The following is a 27038-nucleotide window of genomic DNA, read 5'->3' as shown; positions in this document are numbered from 1 at the left end:
ACGTGTATTGTGTCATGTAGGACTCATGTGTTTATTCACTTAAAAGTTGGATAGTTAAAGTGTCTGTTTGTGCATTATAAAAGTTTTGAATGTCAAAGTTAAAATTTGAAGTCAAGTTTAGAATTTAATATATGTATTATGCCTATTTGTTAATTATAAAAAGGTGTGTACGGTAGATAAGAAAAAAAAACAAAAACGTTAAGAGATTAAAAGAAAGAACACTCCAATTAGGCAAAATTCCCCATAGCGGAATTAAATTGTTTTAAAAATTAAAAATATTTTTATATAATCTAAGTTTAAAAAACAATAATTTTAGACCCTTATTTTCAAATTAAAAAAAAATATATTGATGACTTTTGACTTGTAACAATTCAAAATATAAATCCATGCAAACAGCCTCAACGGTTGGTCAGCTCTCTGTTTCCTATTGAAAGTAAAACAAACGTGTTTTTTTTTTTTTATATCCTAAAAAAGGGGGACAATTAGAGAGAAACTTACTAATTTATAAAAACTGATTTAGGAGATTTTTGGAGAGAGAGAAGAACCTCAGAGCCTACATGATGAAGGCATGCAATCTCTTAATCTCAATTTCTTACTGCTAATTACTCTTAATTATCTCAAATTCTCATAATGAAAAAATCTTTGCATTTATTTATTTTCTATTTTGCAGGAGATCATCCGTCTACCTATGAAGTTTCTTATTCTCTGTATCACCGTTTCTATCTTATTCCAACATTGTTCTTGCCTAAAGGTAATTTATTGATTATGTTGTTCTTAAACAGTTCATTATCTTAATTAGATCTCACTTAAGATCGCATTCATGAATTTGTTATTTGTTTTGGATATTTGATTAATCACAGATTGGAGAAACTTGTACCGACAGTAATTGTGATGAAGGATTAGTATGCTCTACTTGTCCTGCTAATGGCAATACCCGACCCAGATGTACTCGCATTCAACCCACTATTCCTACCACCAAGGTGAATTTCATATATTATAAGTCCAATTCTAACTATTTCATTTTTTTTCTTTTTTCATTAATGGTATATTGAATTTTTTACTTTTATTTGTGGTTGAAAGGTAAAAGGTTTGCCATTCAACAAGTATTCGTGGCTGACGACCCACAACTCCTTTGCAATTTCCGGGTCAACATCTGCAACTGGGTCTGATATTCTTGCTCCGACCAACCAGGAAGATTCCATTACTAATCAGCTCAAGGTGATTTTCTCTTTCTCTAATTATGAATTGAATATTTGAGGAATTTTAGTAGTTCAATTGATTGACTAGCTAAATGTAGCGTTCAAAAAGTTGTTGTGGAAGAAAAAAAGTTGAACAGCTGAATGTAATGGAATATCTAACTCTAAAAGATGAACTCTTTTAGGTACGAGAGAGAAAAAAGTCAGATTAGATTGGTAATATATAATTGCAAAAAACTCATATTTTACTTTGCTTAGGACATAAGCATGTGCTTTCACCTAACGATCTTATCAAAATTGTCCACATGCTAATGTCCTAATTTAGTTCTCAGTGGAGTCTATGTATCAAAATTATGAGATAAAATTGCTACCTTTATTCCCCACTACTTTTTCTATGTAAAGATCTTTCGAGCCTTGAAAGAATTTGTTTTTGGAAAATTCAGAGCTGTGTGATTCAACTAACCTGAGAATTACTTCAGTAAAAAAGTAAAATATGCTATCGGTAAATATATAGTGACCATTTCAGGAAGTACTCTGATTTTACTACGTTAACTTAAGCAGAGAAGTCATTAGCTTCTTAAGTTCTGATATTATTAAAGTGAAAACTCTGCTAAAGAAATTGATTGATATCTGTAGAATGGCGTTCGAGGACTTATGCTTGATATGTATGATTTCAACAATGACATCTGGCTTTGTCACTCATTTGGTGGGAAGTGTTACAATGTTACATCATTTGTAAGTTTACTAACACATATTGCTAGGTTTACTTGATTACCTGATTCGGTACTCATATAGCATTCTTGTTATTGCTGATTGGTGCAACTTACTTTCTGGATGATTCAGCAACCTGCAATCAATTCACTGAAAGAAATTCAAGGGTTCCTCGAAAAGAACCCATCAGAGGTCGTCACAATCTTCATTGAAGACTATGTCTCAACCCCAAAGGCCTTGAGCAAGGTTTTTAATGATTCTGGTCTTAATAAGTACTGGTTTCCAATTTCTCGTATGCCCAAAAAAGGAGAAGATTGGCCTACAGTGGATGACATGGTCAAGCAGAATCAACGTCTTGTAGTCTTCACCTCTAAATCATCAAAGGAGGCTTCTGATGGCATTGCTTATGAGTGGAGATACGTTGTAGAAAACCAATGTGAGTTAACAGCTTTTGTCTAATTTGATGCTTATGTTGCTTTCCGCTTTCCTGGTATGACATACTTAGTGAATCTAGAATTGTTTACATTCGCGATTTAATTAGCAGCTCCTGTGAGATCAACTTATGTTGAATTGCATTTAATTTTCAAGTATTTGAAGAGGCAAATGCTTCAGAACTAGTCTAGGAGCCTTATGCCAATTAACATCGTTTTTTGGTTTCTGAATGACATAAGTTGGTCCTTGAGTAAATTTTCTTATATTTGCAAGTTGCAACTTCACTTGCTCATCTTTCTTACATTTGGTATCATCAGACATGGTTGCTCAAACTATTGATGACTTGACATGTTTACTGTATGTTCTGCAGATGGAAATGACGGGATGAAAGAAGGTTCTTGTCCAAGTCGTTCTGAATCATCTGCTTTGAGTACATCGGGAATCTCTTTGGTTCTGCAGAATTATTTTCCTGATAATCCCAACAAAACAGAATCTTGTTTGGATAATTCTGCTCCGCTAATTACTATGACAAAGACTTGCTTTGAAGCAGCTGGCAAAAGGTGGCCTAATTTTATTGCTGTTGATTTTTATCAGGTATAGTCTCCACTTTTATGTTCTTTTGCTTAAATTGTCTCTTTTCACCATTAGAAAATTATGAATTTTACTTATATTGATGCAGCGAAGTGATGGTGGTGGAGCTCCAGAAGCTGTAGATCAAGCAAACGGCCAATTGACTTGTAACTGTAGCAGCATTGCCTATTGCAAGGTTTGCTAGCTTGCTTTGACGTTAACTGCTAAAATGAACATAACACCGCATTTGTCACTCCCCAGAATTGGATTCTCTTTATCATTATTCTAGTCGAATTTCTCCCAGGGAAAGATATATTGATTTTCTTTGATAAACAGGTAAATGGTACATCACGCAAATGCGAGGCACCAGTGTTGTCACCCCCACCACCAGCGCGAGTAGCATCTACAGGAACACCACAAGATAGCAACAATAAATCTTATTCAAACAGAAGTAAACCACTTCATTGGTTGATTTGCACAATTTTTGCCGCGATTCTTCTTATCCACGTATAATTCTGCATTCTCCAAAGTCTCTACTCAAATTTTCAGACCAGACACACACTTCATAACACGGGAGCAGAATGACACGATCCTCCTTATCTTTTATTTATTTTTTATTTATCTTGTGTTTACTGGTTGAGTTTCTTCACTTATCGGAGATTGATTTGTTTTACAATTAAAATGTGTATAGACACATAATGGCACAATGAAATGAAACGGAAAATTGAATTGTTCAATCTTTTTTGTGTCTCTAATTAGGCGTTGCAGCTGGTGTTAGATTTTTCTCTGTCAAACTTCAGCAAAGTGGACGTGCACATCTATCCTCCATCACTGTGTGCACGATAAAATGAATTATGAAATTAAATATCCCAACGTCCACACGTATTTTATTTAATTATATATATATTTGGGATGTTTGGAATTCATTATTAATTCATCACGTATGACATTTCACTTAAAAAAAATACTTTATCAGTCTATTTTTACTTGTCCTCTTAAAATTTAAATTATACAATAAAGAATAACTTTCACATATAGCAAACATAAAATTCGTATTTGTACGTTATAACAAAGTTTGCAAAATTGTATTCCATAACAAACATAATTATGTATAATTTGTTATACATATACAAAGAAACTAATTGTATAATTCACTATACATATACAAAAGAAAGCTATTGTATACAAATCGATTGTATAATTTGTGTATATATGAAATGAGAAAGAGAGAAAGACAAAAGAAAATTGGGCAGGGGGATATTTGTATTGTATAATTATAAGTGTACAGGACGAAGATATATGTATTTGCAAGTGTGTATACAATCTTCTCTCACTTTATACAAACAGAAATACAATTTATACATTTCGTTTCTGTTTGTATAAGGGATAAAGGCGAGGGTGACGAGCGAGATCTGGAATAGGGGAACTAATATATATACATATATATACAATTTTTTCTCGCTTTATACAAACAAAAACACATTTTATACACTTGTGTCAGTGTAAAAGTGAAAGGGAGCGAGCGAGAGAGGGAGAGTGACGAGCGAATTTTCGAGGGAGAGAGGTGACTAACAAACAATTTGCTATAGGGTACAATTAAACTAGAGTATGATTATAACATTTAATTTTATTTATTAGTTTGTCATTATATATAACAGGGCAGCTTTCACACATAGCAAACAAAAACTTCATATTTGTATGCTATAGCAAAGTTTGCATAATTACGCTTCATAGCAAACATAAAACTGTATAATTCGCTATACATATACAATTGTATAATTCGCTGGCCTATTTCGCTGCAATTATATAATTCGCTATCATATTTTCACTGCAATTGTATAATGCATAATTGTATAATTCGCTACCTATTTCGTTGCAATATTTGTATAAAATTTGCTTTGCATACAATTGAATTGAAGTAAAATGTATGTATATTGCATAATTATAAGTGTATAAGAAGAAGATATATGTTTTTCTCTCACTTTATACAAAAACAGAAACACAATTTATACGCTTCTATTGTATAAAGCGAGAGAAAATTGTATTTTTTAGCAATTGTATAATTCGTTCGCCTTTTTCGCTGCAAATTTGCATTTGTTTACAATTGAATTGAAGTAAAATGTTTGTAAATTGTATAATAAGTGTATAGCACGAAGATATATATTTTTGCATGTGTATATACAATTTTCTCTCGCTTATACAAAACAGAAACACAATTTATATACTTCTGTGTATAAAGCGAGAGAGGCGAGCAGAGGAAGAGTGGCGAGCGAGATTTTTGGGAGAGAGGCGACTGACAAACTTTGGCTAACATTTACTGTGGAGCACAATTAAATCAAACCGTAGATACTTTATTTATTTTAGGTTATTAGTCTGCTATTATAAACAATTATCCCTACATAATATTCTCTACAGTAAAACACAGAAATTGGGCTAGCACTTGTTAGTCCAGTCCAATATATTTTGAAGCTGGAAGGCCCAATAGGGCTTTTGGCGCGAAAACAAAATGTTCGCGCCATTTTTGTCAGCATCATCAACTGGATTTTCAATTGTTTGCTTTTTCATCACTACGTTTTCAGATCTCTAAGAGAGAAATTCGGCTTACAGGGACAAGAAAATGTCGGACGAACAACAACCAACAGTCGAAGGAAGGCGCTCTAGCAGGAAAACAAGCGGCGGTAAGAGAGCAGAGGCGCTCGAGCGGATCAAAGCTCTCCGGACTGGTGGCCGTCGTTCCACTGAGAACGGCGGATTACAGGTCAAGATAGATGAACCAATTTACGATGTAGTTGAGGACGATGAGTACAATGACATAGTCGCTAAGCGCCGTGAAGCAGCTCGGGGGTTTATTGTTGATGACGATGGTTTAGGGTATGGCGATGAAGGCCAGGAAGAGGATTGGTCAGTTGCCGGCGTGTTATCGTCGGAAGGATCGGAAGATGAGAATGAGAGACCGAAGAATAAGAAGAAGACATCGGAGAAGAAGCAGCAAATTACTAAAAAGCCATCAGCTGCGCTAACAGCTGCTGCGGCATTGATGGGTAAGCAAAGAATTTCTAGTCTGTTTACCTCTTCGGTGTTTAAGAGAGACGATAAGACTAGGAATTTGTCGTGCGATAGCATTGTAGATGATGTTATAGCTGAATTCGCTCCCGATGAGGCTGATAGGGAGAGAAGGCGAAGAGGAAATTCTAACTCATTGCAGGCTTCGAGGAGTTCAGTTGCTAATCCCAACTTGCTCAATGTTAAAACTGAGAAGCTTGGAGCTGGCAAGGTTGATTTGATGACTAGACAGGAAGTGAAACGTGTTACTGCTCAAAATGGGGAGTCTATTTCAGGTGGCTTACCTGAAATTAGTACAGATGAAGGAACAGGTGGCTTACTTAAAATTAGTACGGGTGAAGGAAACAATTCGGCTAGAAATATTCAAAGTAGTGAGGTTTTAGATGCTGAAGTAGAAGGGGAGAAAGCAGTAAAATCAGATAATTTGTCTACAGTGGGAATAAGGGATGGTGACACTGTAGTAAATTGCGCTGAAGTGAAGTTGGAGCCCTTGGTGGAAAGTAAAGTATTTGCACTTAATGCTAAAATCAGCGAGGGAAAGGATCCAGGCTTGAGTGCTACTGCTGAATGGCAGGCTTTAAGAAATGCAGGTAGCGGGATCTTGAACTGCAATGAATCTGAGGCGAAACTTGTAAACACTGAAGAGAAAACAGATTTTGAGTTGGATTCTGACGGATCATTGCCTTTCTTCATACTTGATGCCCATGAAGAGCTGTATGGTACAAATGCTGGCAATATTTATCTTTTTGGGAAGGTACTTTGGAAAGCTTTGTTTGTGTACGCTTTCGCTATACAAATTTAAATGAACTAGAGTCATACCGACACCTTCTTAAAATCTGGTGTCTCTATAAATCTGGTGTCTCTATTTCAGTTAACTTTGCTGGTGATCAACGTGTTCTGCATCACTTATGTTTGGGTGCCAATTTGCATATCTTTAGCCATACACCTTATCATTTGGATCTTTATCTGCTATGACCAAGTAAAATAAACATACTTGTACATGTTTCAATATTGTAGATTCTGCCACTATAGCCTACTGTTACCTTAATGGCCTTTATTCAGTTTAGGGACTTGGCAAATTTGTATGATCAATTTGAAAGTGACAATTGAACGACATAGAATAACATGTTATATCTATAGCTGAGAGATAAATTTTTTTATTTGAGCTCAGGTGAAAGCTGGAGGTACATACCATAGTTGCTGTATTGTTGTGAAGAACATGCAAAGATGTGTTTATGCGGTCCCTAATGGTTCTGTATTTTGTGGTGATACAATCTCCAAGCTCTCCAGAGATGTAGAAGAGTCTCAAATCTCTCCTTCTGCCTTCCTCAGTCAGTTGCACGTAATCTCTTGAAATGCTTTCTCCTTTCATGTAATTATATTTTTTCTACATATTGCTCATTTATTCATCCCCTCCATCGCAAATTTGTCTCTTGCAAATTCCTCTCCAGGAGATGGCATCAGGATTGAAGGCTGAGTGTAGAAATTACCTTCTAGAACATAACATCTCGAGTTTTAGCATGGCACCAGTGAAGGTTTGATTGAAGCATAATTTTACTTGCAAATGGTTTTCTGTAAATTTTACTAATTACAATTTGAAATATTACTTATTTCTATCTTTCTCTTTCCTTTTGTTATTCTTTGTCCTTCTACATTTGTAGAGAAATTATGCATTTGAACGATCTGATGTACCTCGAGGGGAGAATTTCGTCCTTAAGATTAACTATCCTTTCAAGGTACATTTGTTATTTCTTTATGTAATATGAGGGATCAGAACATTATATACAACTTACGCTAGCGAAATATTATGGATTCTGTAATTCCAAGATCAAGCAATCGTTCAGATTTTCTCTGTTAAGTCACATTATTGTGTCATGTCTTTGAGTTACCGATTTTGAACTTTGTCATTCCAGGATCCACCGCTTCCATCAGATCTCAGGGGAGAAAACTTTAGTGCCTTGCTTGGTACTCATTCCAGGTATATTTCCAGTGGCTTTTCTAGTTAACATTCCTGTGGTACTCATTCCAAGTATATTTTGGATGAGTTTTCTAGTTTACAAGCTTCCTAATGCGTGTGATCTCTCTTTATGAAGACTCTTTTCGTATCAGTTCAACTGGGTGATGCATTTTTCACTAGAAAGTATTAACCGAAAGAGCCAAGACCAATTGTATATTTTGAAATTTGCATTAGTTTCTATGTGGAGCGTGTGGCTCCAGCTGTGAATCATTCAGTTATACGAAAGACCGACACCCCCCCCCCTCCCGCGGATAAAAAATAAAATATTTGGATATTTACTTGTTTTGTACTTCTACTTGATTTGAATCTCTGTCATGTTATCCAACCAGCGTTTATTATTTGCAGTGCAATGGAGCTATTCCTGATCAAGAGGAAAATTAAAGGACCTTCATGGCTATCAATTTCGAAGTTCTCTAGTTGTCCTATTCCTCAACGTGTAAGGCCATCAAAGCAACTTCCCTTAATTTGTCTTCTGGTGGTTCACCTGGTCTATATTTCTGATGTTCTCTTTGTTCTGCACAGGTGAGCTGGTGTAAATTTGAGGTCATTGTAGATAGTCCAAAAGACATCAAAATCTCCACATCCTCGAAGAACGTTGCTGAGATTCCTCCAGTGGTTGTTACAGCAATAAATCTGAAAACTATCATCAACCAAAAGCAAAATATAAATGAAATTGTATCTGCATCTGTCATTTGCTGTCACAGTGCAAAGGTAAAGTTCACGAGGCTAGTTTCTTTTACCAGCAACATCTGATTTAAGACATCTGTTTTTAGGATATCAGAAGGCAATGCTTTTTAGTAATAAAAGGAATTTTTGATCTTCTGATGGTTATTTTACTCATGCAGTGCATCTAAAGATGTAAATGTAGCTCAACCATGTTTATTACCTGAGTTCTCATCTGTAATGTTTTCTGTGCATCAGTTCAAGAAATTAATTCTCTACCTGATTATGAGTTATGAAGTAAATATTATGGTTACTCAGGTATAGGGAAAATGAGATCTCGCTTGCAGAGGATCTTCCAATTTATGGAAAGTCAGGTCGAGAGAAAACTGAGATCTCGCTTGTAGAGAAAATTTCAGCTACATAGGGTCTTTTTTCTTGGGTAGTCAAATCTTTATGGTTAATAGGGATTTATTGGTTTAGTAGATCTTGTATGATGCACTTGATGGTACAAATACAGTACCCTGTAACATATACTTGTATGATGACTGAAGTGAAGCTGTATGTGTATCATAATTACGTACATTAGTTGCATTCTAATGTATCGTGGTGTGTCGTCTTCTTCCACACCGATAGATGCAACATACACACATATGCATGTATTCATAGACCAGAAGTTAAGTACCTTGGGTCTATTATCCAAGGAAATAGAGAGATTGACAACGATGTCACACATTCTATAGGTGCATTGTGGGTGAAATGGAGGCTCACATCCAGAGTCCCAAACTTTAAGGCAAGTTTTCAAAGTGGTGGTTAAACCGATGATGTTGTATTGAGCAGAGTTGGGTAATCAAGATCTCTCATGTTAAAAAGATGAAAGTTGCGGAGATGAGGAAGCTGAGATGGATATGGGGGCATACTAGGAGAGATAAGACTAGGAAGGAAGATATTTGGGACAAGGTAGGAGTGGCCTCGATAGAGATCAAGATGAGAGAAACGAGGCTAAGATAGTTTAGACATGGGCAGAAAAATGCATGGTTGTCTAAGTATATGAAGGTGTGAGAGGTTGACTATAGTTGATTTTAAGAGAGGTAGAGGTAGATCAAAGAAATATTGAGGAGAGTTGATTAGACTAGTTATGATGAAACCTTCAACTTTCTGAGGACATGACCTTAGAGTGTTATGGTGGTCGTGGGTTAGGGTAAAAGGTTAGTCAAATAGTTAGGTGCTATCTTGCTTATATCTTTGTACTATTAGCCGTCCTATTAGTTGTTGTATTACCCTTATAGTTTCTTGTCCTTTGAGTTTGGTTATTATTTGTTTCTTTTTGTACTTCTATTATTTTTTTACTTTGTTATGGGTTTTGTTCAGGTTGATTGTAAGATTGTCTTTAGTATCTTCCCATGAATTTTTTCATTTCCATTATATCTTTCTCTATACTACATTGAACTGTTTTTTCTCTTGAGTGGGTCTATGGTAAACAGCTTCTCCTCCTAGGTAGGGGTGGGTCAGCATTACTGCGTATACCTTACCCTCCCCAGACCCTACTTTGCGGGATTACAATAGGTATGTTGTTGCTCGGTATCAATGAAATAAATGTGTTAGAGCTGCTAATGAGAAAAACTAAAAAAAAATAAGGATACATTTAATTTTGCTTGTGGAAACTGCTTGACAGGAATTTCCTTGAAGTTTTACTAAAAAAGAGCATATGTTGATTTTGCAGATTGATGCGCCCATGTTAACCTCCGAATGGACAAAACCAGGGATGCTTTCTCATTTTACTGTTGTGCGTAAGCTTGAGGGAGGCATATTTCCTATGGGATTTACTAAGGAAGCAGCAGAGAGAAATACAAAAGCTGGATCAAATGTTATCAGTTTTGAGAGCAGGCAAGTTCATTGGATAATCAACGTATTGCCTGTACCTATATCTGTTTTTCATTTGACTTACTTAATGTTACTCTATTTGAAATCAGTGAAAGGGCATTATTAAACCGGTTGATGATCGAGTTGCATAAATTGGAGAGTGACGTGCTTATTGGCCATAATATTTCTGGCTTTGACTTGGATGTTCTTCTTCATAGAGTTCAGGTTTGTGTTTAATTAATAGGTTCCATCTTCCATAGTAGTGATCTCTAAAAAAATTTCGAAGACATACATGATCCACAATATCCTCCAATTCTATTTTGAATCTTAATATAGCATACCATGCTCTCGTCATATGTAGTGTGCAATCCTATTTATACCAAACGACATTGAGAGTTTTTCAATCACTGCTTAGCTATAATTTAACTCTATGAATTTTAAGTAATCGCAGAAATACGAAAGTTCAAGTTTTTCTGTATTTCTTAATTCTTAAAATAGAAAAAATCTGTGATATAGCTGCCTGCTTATTGTTCCTTGGGAGCTATTAATTTCTGCAGGCCTGCAAAGTCCCCAGCAGTATGTGGTCAAAAATAGGTCGCCTTAAACGCTCTGTCATGCCAAAGCTTACCAAGGGCAGTACACTTTTTGGCTCAGGAGCAAGTCCGGGGATCATGTCTTGTATTTCTGGGCGTCTTCTATGTGATACCTATTTATCTTCTCGTGAATTATTAAAAGAGGTAGAATTCCTACTCAATAAGCTATATATGGGATAGCTGTATATATATTTTTTTGAAATTTTATAACTTGTGGTTCAACTATATCCACTTTCAGGTTAGTTATTCATTGACACAACTTGTGAAGAATCAACTGAACAAAGATAGGAAGGAGATTTCTCCCCACGACGTGCCTCAAATGTTTCAGGCTGCTGACTCACTCTTGGAACTTGTAGGTTCTGATTCTGATTTAGCAACTTTCTGATCCAATTGCTCTCATTTTTATTAGAATAGGGATAGTTATCTGTGTTTAGGTCAAGTATGAAATTTGCTGTCAACAATAAAAGATAATGTTAATCCATTGAATAACAGATAGGGCAGCTGCATTTTGCCGTTTATTCTTTTGCTGTACCTTTAGAATACATTGTACCACTCCATAACTAACAAAGAATACTGCTGATGGGCTTTTCAATAGCTAGAAACAAACAATAATAGAGTTCACTGGTTGAAGCAATATATCATAAGCATACCTTTATGCAGTTAAGAGTTGACATTAGATGAATAAACTAGAGGCATGATCATTTAGGTGACAGATTGTCATGGAGCAGTTTGATTTGCAGCTCTGGATATGCTAATTTCATTTCTAGTTAATCTGTGAGGTTGGGCCTTGTCTCGTCCTTCTGTAATGATGTTACTGATGTAATAATTTTCTCCAATTTACACAACTGATTTTGCCCTCTAATTATCATCCTAATGAGCATTTGTGATGTATACAGATTGAATGTGGAGAAACTGATGCATGGTTATCGATGGAACTCATGTTTCATCTAAGTGTTCTTCCTTTGACTCGTCAGCTGACCAATATCAGTGGTAACCTTTGGGGAAAAACCCTTCAGGTGAACTGTTACAAAACCTGCTTTATGTTCATGAGACCAACTTTGTGGATATTATGCGGACATAGTCAATGTTAATTTCTCTTTATTTCAGGGTGCTCGGGCCCAAAGAGTAGAATACCTCTTGTTGCATGCATTCCATGCTAAGAAATTCATAGTGCCAGACAAATTTTCTTCTCATGCAAGAGAAGCTAAAATTACAAAAAGAAAGTTGAACCAGGGTGATGAGGGAAAAGAAACTGAGCCCATTGATGCTGATGATCCAAATATTGAAGGTGGGATTCTGGACATCAACCATGGGAAAGCAAAAAAGGGGCCTTCCTACTCTGGTGGATTAGTTTTGGAGCCAAAAAGAGGTTTATACGATAAGTACATTCTGCTACTGGACTTCAATAGTCTATACCCTTCCATTATTCAGGTTAGTTATTTTTAATACATCTCTCTTTCTCTCCCTTCCTCCCTCAATCATTATTACCTCTCATTTTTTCTCCTTCCCTACCTTTTCTTTTAGAAGGGAAAGCATTATCATAACTTTTGCTACAATGTGATTAACATCTAGCTAGATTGAACGGTTCCATATTCCTAATATTTATTGCCATCATTATTTGTTGCCCAGTGATGTCAATTGCTCGATACTTGCATCTTATAATACAAGTTTCATACTTAAGTTTCCTCTTTTATTCTTTTCCTCTTTAGGAATACAATATTTGTTTCACGACAGTTGAAAGCTCTCTGGATGGATCAGTTCCTCATTTACCATCTAGTAAAAGAACGGGGCTTTTACCAGAGGTAAGTGCGTCATACTTGATTGCATGTTCTGATAACACCCTGAGCAAAATCCAAGTTGTCTTCCCAGCAATGTAATCAAACCAAACACTTTTGAAACTCCTGATATTCTATACGGAGTAAGTGCATGCCCAGGACAGTTCACCCCAAAACTTTTTAGTACTATTTGATGCTGGAAGTTTTGCTCTGAAGCACAATTTGACATAAACCTACATTATGTATGATAATTTTTGTTGGTTTTATTTAATATACTTAATCAATTTGTTGATCCCGTCTAACTTTGAGCTGGTCATTCTTCAGTTAAATCAAGACTTCTTTTAAGTTAATGGTTATGTGCAGAATAGCAGTAATCAAGCATTCTACATAATTCTTGAAGGTGATATATACTCATCTCTTTTTGTGGTGAATTCGCAGTTGCTCAAGAATTTGGTTGAGAGGAGAAGAATGGTAAAGTCATGGTTAAAAACAGCATCTGGTCTCAAGGCCCAACAGTTTGACATACAGCAACAAGCTCTGAAGCTTACAGCAAACAGGTCTCACTGTTTTTGTTATATGCACATGCACACATTGTATATACTTGTGCTACTTGATGCATCATCATCATATTGATATTATTGGAGATATATTTCCTGAGGTGATAAAATTTTACTGCAGTATGTACGGATGTCTAGGATTCTCCAATTCAAGATTCTATGCAAAGTCGCTAGCAGAGCTTATAACCTCACAAGTAGGAAGCTCACTTTTCCTGAACTGTTGTATATTTTATTTAAGCAGATTATAACTGCATATCTAACATCTCTATTTTGCTTTGTAGGGAAGGGAAATTTTACAGAGTACTGTTGACCTAGTTCAGAATTTACTCAACCTGGAGGTTTTCTTCTTGTGGAATATTTGCTGTTTACTTGTCCTGCCTAAATGTCAAACTTGGTCCTTGAACCCATTGTTCTCTTATGAATCAGGTTATCTATGGTGACACTGATTCAATTATGATTTATAGTGGACTTGATGACATTGGAAAATCCAAAGCAATAGCTGCCAAAGTTATTCAAGAGGTTGGTGTTGACTGCACACTTTTTTCCCTGAATTAGTATGATTTATAGTGGACTTGATGACATTGGAAAATCCAAAGCAATAGATGCCAAAGTTATTCAAGAGGTTGGTGTTGACTGCACACTTTTTTTCCCTGAATTAGATCTGTATATCGCTTGATTTCTTAAACAAGTAACCAAGGAACTGTCCATACATAAAATCAGAATTATTGATATGGTCCTTTTCCACATCAATGGAATCCCATCATCAATACACAATGAATTGATGTGGTATATTTATATTATTTGTGAACAATATAAAAATAGCATTCCGGTTGAGGCTGGTTTATGCTCTACTTTGGGTAAATATCTTCCCAATTTGGATTTATACATATAGGACAAATGCTCCCATTACCATCAATTTTATACAAGTATTTATTAGAGCTGCAATAACTTTGCTTGAAAATTAGGATCTCTTCACAAAGAAAAAGTTATGAGTAGTAATCATAGGTATCGTCTTAATCAACTAGGATTCATCACATGAAAGTGCCTCCTCTTTTATAGGTTAACAAGAAATACAGGTGCTTAGAGATTGATCTTGATGGTCTGTACAAAAGAATGCTGCTTCTCAAGAAAAAGAAATATGCAGCTGTAAAAGTGCAGTTTAAGGACGGAAAGCCCTATGAGGTAGCTATTGCATGTTACAGAAAGTTGAAATCCTTTTGAACTTCTGTGACTACTCCATGTTGCTGACTCTTTTGCTTAGGTTATTGAGAAAAAAGGTCTCGATATGGTGCGTCGTGACTGGAGCTTGCTGTCAAAGGAATTGGGAGATTTCTGCCTTAGCCAAATACTGTCCGGCGGGTACATCTTGCTGTGAACTTGTTTCTTCTCTTCATATCATCATACTTGTGATTGCTCAGTCTGAATGATTTACATGTCTTTAATGGTGGCAGGTCCTGTGAAGATGTCATTGAATCAATACATAATGCACTTATGAAGGTATCACTCTCAATGATATTGAAAATCATAAGCCAGGAGCTGCAATGGCTCTGCAGCTTTCATATTGAATGCGGTTTAGTTTATATTGCAGGCTATATTCTTGATCAAAAAAATTTATAGGCTACTCTTTAGGATTGAGAATATTTCCAGGAGTGACTCTTAGCTTATGGCTTCTTTTCATGGAGTTCCACCAGTAGGGTTCCCCCTCCCCCCAGCCAGTCTCCCCCCACTGGCTCTCCTTACCTCAATCATTGAGCAGCTACTGCTTTCTACCATAAATCCTCTGTGTATCTCCACTATTGTCTTGCTAGTGCATTGTTCCGAAATTTGCTGGGCAGCCTGGAATCTTCATATACAGTCAGTCTTCTTCATTCTGGTTGAAGGAAAATCCAGCTGCTACTCTTAGCACCTGGAGAGGCAATCAGCTCATTTTAGTTTGATTTTTGTGATGTAGGCCTATTACTAGTTTCCTATGATTATTCTTGAATTTCTCTGATCTACTGCAGGTACAAGAGCAAATGAGGACTGGCCAAATTGAGCTGGAAAAATACGTGATCACCAAATCATTGACTAAACCTCCTGAAGCCTATCCTGATGCTAAAAGTCAACCTCACGTTGAAGTAAGTTTTAAGAAGTCTTTGATCAATTCATGTCTCAGACTAAGGAACTGAGAGTTAATATTGTCATCCTCTACATCTGTAGGTAGCACTCAGGTTGAAGAAAAGTGGCTATGTTACTGGTTGCTCTGCTGGTGATACAGTACCATATGTCATCTGTTGTGAACAGGTTTATTTCCTATTATTAATGGTCCAATACGATGAAATCCAGTTTTTCTCTTTTGGTTTCTGTTGTCTTAACATGCAGGTGTTACACACACTTGCAGGGTAATGGTTCAACTACCTCTGTGGGAATTGCTCAGCGGGCAAGACATCCTGATGAACTGAAAAGAGACAATGGAAACTGGATAGTAGACATTGATTATTACCTTGCCCAACAGGTCTTCGTAGTCTACTTATTTTGATCTTCAATTTTAAATCGCTATCGTTGGTTCTTATGCGTGCATATCTCGCGACTCCACCTAACTGTGAACCATTTTCAATGTCACAGATACATCCTGTAATATCCCGTCTATGTGCGTCAATTCAGGGTACTAGCCCAGCACGTCTGGCTGATTGCTTAGGACTAGATTCATCCAAGGTAAATAGCAACTTTTCAAAACGGACATTAATTCAACATGACATGATTTTGAAAAATAGCTTAAGGGTTTGACTTTTCCTTCAGTTCCAAAATAAATCAAGTGAAGCTGTCAATGATGATCCCTCAAATGCACTTTTATGTGTAGCTGATGATGAAGAGAGGTAATTGATCTCTTTCAGAGAAAGTTTACCTTTCCTTTTATCTTTTGTTCAGGTTGAAGATGCTTTTCTTTCATATACTCAACTCATCCTAATTACTGTTTTGTGCAATCTCAGTCTTTCCTCGTTCTCTCTCTTATTTCTTTGAACTCTTATTTGTTTCAATTTTCTTTATGGTATCAGTTTCCTTCCACACTTTTTCTGCTTCACCTCTCTACCCCCCTAACTTTCCCATTTTTTTGTTCACATTTTGATATGCTAACTTCTCCACTGTATGAACATATTTTTCTTCTGACAATGCAAAATGCAGATTTCGGGGTTGTGAGCCTTTGACTTTGACATGCCCCAGCTGCTCCTGCTCTTTTGAGTGTGCACCTATATTTAGTTCCATATGTTCATCAATTAGGCAAAATCCAGCAGACTTGCAAGTAGGAGAGTCTGCCAGCAAAGTCTGGGAAAGATTTAGTTGTCCCAAATGCCCAGAGGAGAGTGAGGGGAATATATCTTCGGCATTGATAGCAAACCAGGTATGTGTTTTGACTTTCAACTGAACTTTGTACAATTATGTCAACTACTTTTTGTCCTCTGCTTTCTGTCATCTAAAATGTTGGAACACGTAATCATGTAGAACTGCCTTAGTACTGTCGATTTTCTTTACAACTGATATGATTTCGTTCTCAGTATGAGTATAGATGGCCATGAATTGTTTTCAGCCTTTAGGTTGTCTTGTGGTTACACCAAGTCACCTACAAGACTAACATCTCTAGATTCTCTCAATTGAAACCTTTACTTTTGTGGTTCTCTTGGTGTCATTTTAGCCTTCTTCCCCCAAATTAGTGAACCAGGTTCATTTTTCTTGCGTTCTCAACCTTCCATTTCCATGTTTCCACTTGTCTTTGGCAATCATCATCTTTTTGAAGTCAGAACCGTGTGTTAAATACACTTATTTAAGGATATTTTGTGTTATTTTCTCGTTCTTTTGAAGAAGGATCTCGATTTACATATATACAATATGTAAGTAGTGACAGGCTGGTATGTACGCTTAGATTCGTGTTGTCATGTCACCCTTGACAGGTTAAAAGGCAAGTAGAAGGCTTTATTTCAACATATTACAAAGGAGTTATGATGGTATGTGCTTAAATATTTTACAGCTATTGCTTTGATGAGCTTGCTGGACAGCACAGTTAACTAAAGCTATTTTGTTCTGTTCAGTGCGATGATGAAACCTGCAACTACACCACTCGTAGCCTGAACCTGCGAGTAATTGGGGACTCAGAGAGAGGAACTGTTTGTCCAAATTATCCTCGTTGTAATGGACACTTACTAAGACAGGTTTACTTTCTGATATCTTTTGAATCGTCTCTTAGGTCAACCTGCACTGTTGGCTTTAGCTAATTACTGATAAAACTTGTGCACAACTCACCCTGGCAGTACACGGAAGCAGATCTTTACAAACAGCTTGCTTATTTCTGCTTCGTCTTAGACACTGTACGCTGCATTGAGAAGGTTGTCTCTGGCCCCATCTGTGTGATTTCATCAAATTGGGGTCCCCTTTGTTTTTTATTCCCCCCTCCAGTGAGGAAGTTGCTGATCTATTGTCTTTTTGAGTGGCAGGTTGAGAGTAACATGAGATTACAAGTAGAGAAGGAGCTTGTTAGGATACGGCCTGTGGTTGAAGCAGCAGCATCAACTGTAGAGAAGTTCCGCGATAGATGTGCCTACAGTTGGGTGCAGCTTAAAGATTTGATTGTTTCATTCTAGCAAGGCTAATACCGTAACTTTTTGTAATGTCCAGTGTAAATTGTTTGAAAAATGTGTAGTTGGCAAGGAGAACCAACTAGCAGAGCAATTTCAGAAGAATGAAATTCCATAATCATTACTGAAACCTTTTCTAGTCACAATAATTTGGCTCAGTTACATTAATCACAACTATAAGGTGCACATGGGTTTCACCCAGTTTTATCCACGCATTTCTGAGGACTCAATTGAGAGGAAAATACAAATGCACTTTTATTGACCTTTACAAACTTCCAAGGAAGCTTATACAATTGCCTCGGAACATCACTGGGGGGAAAAAGTAAAGAACGGACTTCTCTTTGGTTAATAACTTTATGTAAAATTTCAGTTTACATGATGAAAAAGATGCACAAGAAACCTAGAAGACTCCCAAACTTCTCATTCATGGTTCACTGCAACTCTCCAACAGGTGCTTCATTGAGCCAGAGGAAATGGATGAAATCATACAACTTTGCACTCACACTGACCTGCACAACAAAAATTCAATCAAAACTGACAACCTGAAAAGAAAAAGCACTTCAGCCTAGACATACTAGTATAATTTAGGTCACCTTAGTAGCTTAGTTTGTTGGCTATCTGAACTTTCACTTGGTTGGTGAGGGGATTTGACTCCATTTCCCCTGACTACTACCCCCCCCCCCCTCCCCAATTTCCTTTTAAAATTTTTAATTGAGAGAAAAAAAGAGAACAATTGGTACTTACCTTGTATGGTGTTGGGTTCAGCCTTCTCATGTGATCTGGTCGCATTTGGTCCAGTTGTGCAATACATCTTTCCCTGATCTCCTTCAGAGGAGGAAGGTCTTCTCTTGTTTTAGCTTCAGAATGACAAACCACCATCCATTAGTCAACACTTATTAACTTAAGGAGCAGCTGAACTGAACTAGTCATTTTTTAATATCTCACTGTAACTTAAAAATGTTACCAACAGGCAACAGGGGCTTCACTCAATAATTTGGAGTCTATGGAAAAGTAGGGTCATGCTTCTGGTAGAAATACGAATAATTCAAACTAACATTAATACAATATAGGGATAACAGCTCTTACCTGACTTTCCGGGCCAAAAACACTTTAAAAGTTCCTCAACACGCTGGGGCACTACGTATGCCCTTTTAGATTCACTAAATGGGTGGCGGCATAAAATTCGTTCACCTACCTGTCAAGTTGCAGGAAAAAAAAGTTGTCCATTATCTGTTTTTTGGTACCAATGAAGCTTATCTAATTTCTAAATTAGAATTGACAATGGATGAAATAGCACAAAGAACTACTAGAAGATCAGTAAGCAAGCCTCATAAATCACCTTGGGATGTGGCTCATTTTCACCAGTCATTATGTCTACAAGGGGGTACCCTTCCTTCCCATACAATCTGTAACACCGCTTTTTGCATGGAATAGAGACCTAGAAACAAGAAATTATGAACTTCCACACTGAATCTAAATACCAAATGAGTATCCATAGCTTTGGCAGACCTTTGATACGTCTTCAGAGAGTTTGATTCTAGGCTGATTGTTTATTTCAACTAACTTGAAAACAACACCAAGAGCAGCTTGAGCATAACAGGTAACTAAATGAGTACCAATACCAAATGCATCAACCTCGTGACCCTGTATAAGGTATAAGTTAGTTGATGTAGCTTTACTGAATGAGAAAAATGAAAGCTAATAGGCACGAGAACCAACATTCAAGCCACAAGTTTTAACTAATTTGAGTGTTCTAAAATGAGAAGATCAATTTAGCTAGAATAATCACACCTCCACTTCATATTCCAACATAGGCAAAGATTTGGTCTTTCTACCTATCCATTAACTATGAGTCAACAAGGATGTGCTTTTGTCCACCAGTAGGAGGGTATGCGTTTATTTCTACTAGAACAGTCTGTGTCCACAAAAATCTTGAGGGAGCTATATTAAACCAACTCATATTTCAAGCTAGAGATGATTTTCCTGATCATACTTCATTCACAGCTGATAAACATAACTATATGCATTGAAGAATACATTTATGTACACTATTATTTCATGTATGAATACCCTCTTAATCTAGATAGTGCCACAAGATTAACAACTTAGTGAAGCACAAAAAGCCAGAGAGTTGTCAATAGACTAGAAATCATTCACAGAGAGTAGAACACGGATAATAAGAATGACGAGCACAAGATAAGAGCAGTATGTGAGAGAATCCTAATGATCTTACTTGTTTATTTAGTGCATCCAGAGTTTCTTCATTAAGATCATTGCTAGCTGTGATACTCGTCTTTGCAAAACCAGGCAATCCAAATTCTTTCTCAATAGCACAAAAGAATTTCCTAGCTTCACATGACTGATAAGCAAGATCACCAGAGTCTAGTCTAATGCCCACTGCTTTATACCTGCATAATAGTATGTAAAGACTAAATAGGCTGAAAACAAAATACAGGGCGAGTGCAAAAGAGAGAAAATACACTAGAAAATTACCATTAGAAAGTAGAAAAAGACTAGTTTAAACATAGTAATAATTCAAGCTTAAAGAAATACAACAACATACCCAGTGTAATCCCACAAATTTGCTCAAAAATGAATTTATTGTTTAGGACAAGGAGGGGAGATATCTATATTGCTCTTCGTTAAGAAAATGTATATATCTTGTGTGATTATGAAATAGAAAGGTTCTGCACCATCAATTGTAAATAAGAGGTGCGTTCCGTTTTTTTGATAAGTAAATACCTTTCATTAATAACACACCAAGATTGTCTGAAGAAAGTATATGTTTAAGTACATGTGTGGTTCATCTAATCAACGAGGTCCACATATATAAACCTTCTTTTAGCTATGGACAACTATCTTCCTCCCTCCCCACCAGGAACCCCTTTTGCCCAGGCCTCGATAATCACCGGTTCCTACTTTGTTCCATAGGTAACTTGAACTCCAACCTCAAGGTTGATGTGGAGAGTCCTTTCCTTTCCACTAGGTTAACCCTCCCTTGCTAGGTCCACACATATATAATTAAAATAAATGAAATTACATATCATCATGAAAACTCTAAGAGGAATGGCACATGATTCTCAAACTAGGATGGAAGTATCTCATGGACAATAGGTCCTAGAACCATTGATGACCCTGGACAACTTTGCGTGTTTGCACCTCTTGCTGTATTAAAAGGTGGATGTGGGGGACAGATTCACACTTAGCTGTTTCAAAATCCAAGGATTTCATTCTAGACTAGTTATTCTTTCACGTTCATGAACAAAACAAAATAACACAAGTTTAAAACTATCATATTAACAAAATTGAAAAATTAGGAATTCTAGTTGGCATACCATTCCCCTTCCGGAATATTAAGGATCACATGAGGCCAAGACATGCATAAAAGAAAGGCAATTTTACAATCTAAATAGAATTCATCATGCAAACAGCTTACCCCAAATCATTAAGTGCAAGAGCAACTGCACAAAAATTTGGAAGACCACTTCTCATGACCTGTTAAAGTACGTTCAAACGTTATCAAAGAGCACATTGTAAATGAAGAACAAAGGGGGATGCAGCATAAGTACAACTTAATCGAAACAACATTACTAGCTGAATATTATTTCGAACTTCCAATACAAAAAGATTATATGTCTAGCCTGATATATAAATATCATGACGAGTACCCTTTTCTCTTTCAAAGTAAGATTATTGACTAAGTTTTGTCTCTACAAAATCCATGTGTATAGTTTTAGATGGCCAAGCCAAATATCACAGAATACAGAGGAAAAGAATATGTCCACAAGTTGTACTTACATCATAAGTGTCTACAAGGGCCAAAAAACTTCCAGGAAATGCAAGTGCATACGAGGCGAAAGCGGCTAACTCACTTTGATTTGTCTCGCTGAAAATTCCACCCAATAAGTGTGACCACTGAAAAGATCAAAGAGTTATCACATCAATGACATTCATGCTCAAAATGGAAGAGAAGCAGATTCCAGAGTAATGTTCTATATTGATATATCCTAATGATGCTACAAGGATTTTTAAACTTCATGCAAAATTAAGGGAAGGCCTACATGAGATTCATAATAGATTTCCAGCCTCATTGTTAGAGTACTAAGAGAAGACTTGGCAACAAAGATATTTCATTGTTATCAATCATGAAAAACATGCAGATTCTCTTTGTAATGGTATGCAACCCCTGAGTAGCATTATTTATTCCTTTTTGGGGAGGACGGGTGGGCACAACCTAGCATCATAGTTACCTCTAAGCACACAAATCGTCCGAGAGGAAATAGTTTATCTCAGTGGAATCATACACATTAGGCACATGTCCAGTATTCTGGCTACGAGTTCAGCTATCCATAGGGGTTAAGCAGAATTAAATGAAGGAATTATACATCATACTCCCTTTTGGCAATCAAATTGTAACATAAACTCCCTCAGGTTTTCTATGTTAGGCCTACTTTATTAAACACTGACAAGAATTGACACTCTGACAGTCACTCAAACCACATATGCTCTTGACGGTGTGGATTTTGAGCAGGTTTGGTAAGGAAGACTAGGAGCTTAGTTCAGTATATTGAAATGAAAAGGTGAAAATTGAAGTCAACGCTAAATGATATTTGAAATGAAAAAGGTGATACCAATATAGAGAACCAATATGATTTATCAGAATGCATAAACCGAAATGGTCAGATTCCAAGAAAAAAAATCAAATGGAAGACTTCAATAATTTTTTTTTTTTTGATGATCTAACTAGTGCATCAAAAGAATGAGATGATTAATACCTTTAATTTATCAAGCCATGTCTGTACCAGACTAACAAAATCCTCACAAACACTAGAACCATTATGATGTTGAAGTGATTTCTCTATGATCTCATCTGGGCTCTGCATCATAAGGACTAAGTTAAATACCAGATAACTTCAAGCAAGTAGAAGATGTTGAGTGCACAATCTAGAGAAAAAGAAATACTAGGCATCTACAGAACATTTGAGTACTTAATTTACTTGTCTTTATATTCATCAATAAGCAAGATAACGTGCACATGACAAAACAATTGATAGTAACAAAACTTGAAATTAGTATCCACAGAGAACATGACATGATGAGTTCATAATTACATCTACTAAGGATTCTAGCTGAAGCCTGGATAATCGATCATGTATTTTTTGATAAGTCAGGACAGAAAATAATTTTATCATATGTATAACAATAATTAGCTCTAAGCTTGCCATTCCAATACACATAATTTCATATGAGTTAGTGATTGAGCTATGTGCAATTATGCATTGACTAACATATTTAACTGATGCCACTCAATGACATTGAGGTAGAAACTACAATTGTCACTTAACCAATTGAGTATATACAAGCATTTATGTACCCTATCAATACATATGGAGCCATAAGAGCAAAAAAAACCACTTGCATTCCACTTACAATAGTGAATGACTCTATCAAACAATTTAAGTAATTTGTTTAACAGCCAAGAACGTCTTTTCAGTATTAAATTCATAATATTGTCATCAAATGTGTTACAGATGAAATGATTATGTCTACATTAAGTTGGCCAGCAAGCAAATAGATGTGGTAATTATACCTTCAAAATGACTGTAATAATGAAAAATGATAATAATAACAATAGATGAGTAACTGAAGACAAACTAACATTCGTATAAGGGACTAAAATGGGAATTTGAACGGAGCACTTTACTATCCTAAGACATGTTTCTTACTATGCTTTGACTATAAACTAGATCTTTGAAGGTTGCACCTACCAGAAATGAGCTAACAAAGGCATGGGAATGTGTCCCACGGAGTGGGATTCCAAACAGCTTTCCAGCTGCCACATTGCTGTCAAATCACAAAGAAACAGTGAACCTCCAGTCTTGGCTATGATTAAAAAGAAAGAAAACACCAACAGGAATAAAATAATGTCTCAGCATTCTAACTTACAAAAAGAAATTTTATTTCCTTATCAAAATGATAAACATAACCAGCAAAAGATATAACATTAGGTTGCAGCAATCCATAATGCAGCATGTAAACGTAAAAGTACACCATAGTTTTTTATCAACTGTAACCATCCATCTTACGGATCAAATTCTTTCTTGAATGATTATTTTTCTGGTTAGATCATTGGAAAAAGATAAGTAGATGATGCATTTCATAGAGACACAGTGAAATAAACACGAAATCACCTTGTCGCATCAAATCCACCCATGTAGCAATACTTGGATGCTGATATACCACCATCAGGACCCTACTCATGAAGGTACAAAAGTTTGTTCACAGTTTGTACATGTATAAAATATAAAGATGATAATAGGAAAGATAAACAACCTGTGCTCTCCTAAGCCCAAATTCAAGCAATATTTTGGACCTTCCAGCAACGAAACGGTGTCTTGCAGCATTAGTAGTAACTAGTGATGCATAATTTATGAGGTTTACAAATGGTGTTTCCAGTAGTTGAACCACCTTTGAGACACAAGCAATCATTAAGCTTATTAGAGATGTACATGAGAAGATCCAACAGACAACCCTGTTGAGATGCTTCAAAAGAAAGCACTAATAAAGGATAGTGTTATTGTGACTCACAGCAACTGGTCCTTCAATCCTCATCAGCGGTACCTTGGGAAAAACTACTGATCCTTCAGAAATAGAATATATCTCAATATCTGAACAGTCAAGTCTTCGAAGGTATTCAAAGAAGCCATCCTACATAATCCATTTAAATATGCTCTCAGCATAGCAAAAAATTCTTTAAAGTAAACAGAAACATATTCCCTGAAGAAGCACTCCATTCTCCCACATACTTTCCCTTTTAGATTTCCCAATCAATTTTAATAAGTATAAAGTGCGAAGACATTTTAAATACCACAATAGTTTCATTAAAGATTTACTTTTACATTTCCAATCGAATTTCATCTTTTAATCTATTTGTCATCAACACAGAAGTCAAACTATGGGCCCACATGCTCCTAAACAAATATTGAACAGCGCATACTAATATTCTGTTCTAAAATTGTGCCAAACCAGAAGTGAATAAACAAGATGGAACGATGAAGTAGTATAACGCATGACCAGATGGAGCATCAGTCACAGCTTGATTATCCCAAACATACTGGGATGACATGTTTATGAAATAGGCAGGGATTCCCAAAGAAAAAGTACAGTTGCATTAATTGTTTATGATCATATTTTGGCCAATGGAAGATAAACTCATCAAGAAAGCATTTGTTCCCAAATTTTACAGGCGATTTGAATAATACCCTTAGAAAGATCCAAAAACAGAGGATAATAGAAAAGGAGTAAAGGATAAACAAATGACCACATGATATCTTAATTCAGATAGCAGAATTCAATATATCAGCACAAAAAGTTCAACACATATGTGGTGCAAATCAAGATAGCAAGATTGATATCAAGAATGGGGTTGTGGTCCATCTTGGATATGAAAGTTTCCAATCACCCACAAAGGGCTCAACGTATCATGAAAGATTCATTAAAAGAGACCATTCTTGATATCAATCTTGCTATCTTGATTTTCACCACATAATGTCTCCATATTTGCTTGTTAATAACAACTTTACCTCACATGACGATGGCAACGATGACCTGATGAAAGCTATCTCATCCTCAGTAAATTTAAAATTAGCAATAAACTTTATGCACTCTTCTAAACCAGCAAATATTGTATATTCACCACCAAACGGATTCCTCCGAAAATACAAGTCAAACCTGAGCAAACAATCAAATTAATCCGCTTGAAGTAAACATCATGATCAGAACATCAAATGAAACTAACTAGAGTGAAAATGAAGAGGAATAAAAATGGAAATTGAATACTTACACAGCTCGTTCATTGTGTTTTCCAGCTTTCCAGTAAGCATAGGCCATAGTAAACTGATAGAGATCTGTTAAAATAGGCGTAACCATAGGATTGGTCGGTCCATCAATATTGGCACTCTCAGGCCCGCCATTAGGTATAGTTTCAGCCATAAATCCTAGGGTTAGCAGCAATTCGGTTTTACAGAACAGAGAGAATATGTTGAGACCGTTACAAACGAAGTTGTTAAGAATATATAGAGCGCCAAGGATTAGATCGGACTTAATAAAGCTTCATTCATTGCTTCTTTTTAACTTTAGAGAATACTGAAAAGGCGCACTCCACTTAACGCCTGGCGGCTTGGATTGATGTTTGGGTTACTTTGGACTCCAAAGTATTCAACACTTTTGTCAAAGAATTGGACTGTCTTGTCTTGTCTAGTCTAGTCCACACAACAACTTGGTCCTCCCTCCACTTTATTTTTCTCCACAATTTAACTTTGAATTTAGGTGATCAATTAATTTAAAATTAATTATGAAAATTCTCTCTTTTATTTTACTTTGTTAGTATTTGAAATGTACCTACTTGAAAAAAATATAATATTATTGAAAGAAAATCTATATATATATATATTTGTAGTATTTTAATTAATTTGAAATTAAAATGATTCATTATTATTTTTATTATAAAGATTATAATTTAGTCATACAAATCTGCTACACCATATATAGAAATTTCATTGTTACTTTTCTTGTCCCCTAATATCATAAATTTCTTTTGCATAATGTAGACCAATAAATGTCCTATTTTTTTTTTCATTCATCACAAAAAAGGAAATAGGGGGACTTGTGGGCATTATTCTTCCAATTACAAAGTTGGAATACATCAAGGCCACTACTTAAGTTTCTTTTTGTCTATTCCCTTGGCTAGTGTCAACATTAAGCCAACAAGGCCTTTCCATGCGTCGAAAAATAATAGGGAAATGAAATGAGACAAAATTAAAATTTAAATTCGTATGGTTAATAGTAATCGATGGAAAGGAAGTCAAATGGTTTAACGCATTTGCTACTTTTATTATTACTTGCTTAGCTAGTGTTTGTACATGATATGTTTTCTATAAATAATTTTTTTTTTTGGTAGAGTTCTATTAAGAGAGTTTAAATTAAGTATAAATT

General features: G+C 35.9%; 3 protein-coding genes across 3 annotated transcripts; 2 read left to right on the top strand and 1 right to left on the bottom strand.

Annotated features, from left to right (window-relative positions):
- Positions 1-363: 363 nt before the first annotated feature.
- LOC101263954 (PI-PLC X domain-containing protein At5g67130) lies at positions 364-3646 on the top strand. Its single transcript, XM_004231803.5, has 9 exons — positions 364-566; positions 671-751; positions 861-980; positions 1081-1218; positions 1833-1931; positions 2040-2343; positions 2710-2933; positions 3019-3105; positions 3246-3646. Exons 1-9 carry the CDS (start codon positions 558-560, stop codon positions 3420-3422), a joined length of 1239 nt encoding a protein of 412 aa, XP_004231851.1. The 5' UTR covers positions 364-557; the 3' UTR covers positions 3423-3646.
- A 1777-nt stretch (positions 3647-5423) lies between these two features.
- DNAPOLALPHA (DNA polymerase alpha catalytic subunit) lies at positions 5424-18205 on the top strand. Its single transcript, NM_001279235.2, has 31 exons — positions 5424-6726; positions 7144-7314; positions 7424-7507; positions 7634-7708; positions 7886-7950; positions 8335-8425; positions 8512-8700; positions 10373-10536; positions 10623-10737; positions 11070-11249; positions 11344-11457; positions 12002-12121; positions 12213-12536; positions 12815-12907; positions 13319-13437; positions 13559-13631; positions 13719-13775; positions 13864-13956; positions 14497-14619; positions 14699-14796; positions 14889-14934; positions 15441-15554; positions 15637-15720; positions 15818-15931; positions 16042-16131; positions 16216-16292; positions 16600-16816; positions 17364-17417; positions 17502-17621; positions 17721-17795; positions 17904-18205. Exons 1-31 carry the CDS (start codon positions 5527-5529, stop codon positions 18048-18050), a joined length of 4686 nt encoding a protein of 1561 aa, NP_001266164.1. The 5' UTR covers positions 5424-5526; the 3' UTR covers positions 18051-18205.
- Positions 18139-26550, bottom strand: LOC101264576 (nicotinate phosphoribosyltransferase 2). Its single transcript, XM_004231805.5, has 15 exons — positions 25888-26550; positions 25628-25775; positions 24633-24752; positions 24378-24512; positions 24236-24297; positions 23813-23888; positions 22820-22921; positions 21843-21959; positions 21481-21539; positions 20278-20452; positions 19554-19688; positions 19384-19482; positions 19131-19239; positions 18789-18901; positions 18139-18553 (listed from the first exon to the last, which is right to left on the bottom strand). Exons 1-15 carry the CDS (start codon positions 26034-26036, stop codon positions 18476-18478), a joined length of 1677 nt encoding a protein of 558 aa, XP_004231853.1. The 5' UTR covers positions 26037-26550; the 3' UTR covers positions 18139-18475.
- Between the last annotated feature and the right edge of the window lie 488 nt (positions 26551-27038).

Source organism: Solanum lycopersicum, chromosome 2 (assembly GCF_036512215.1).
Source record: "Solanum lycopersicum chromosome 2, SLM_r2.1".
Taxonomy (NCBI): Eukaryota; Viridiplantae; Streptophyta; class Magnoliopsida; order Solanales; family Solanaceae; genus Solanum; species Solanum lycopersicum.
This window is presented reverse-complemented; position numbering and strand designations above follow the sequence as displayed.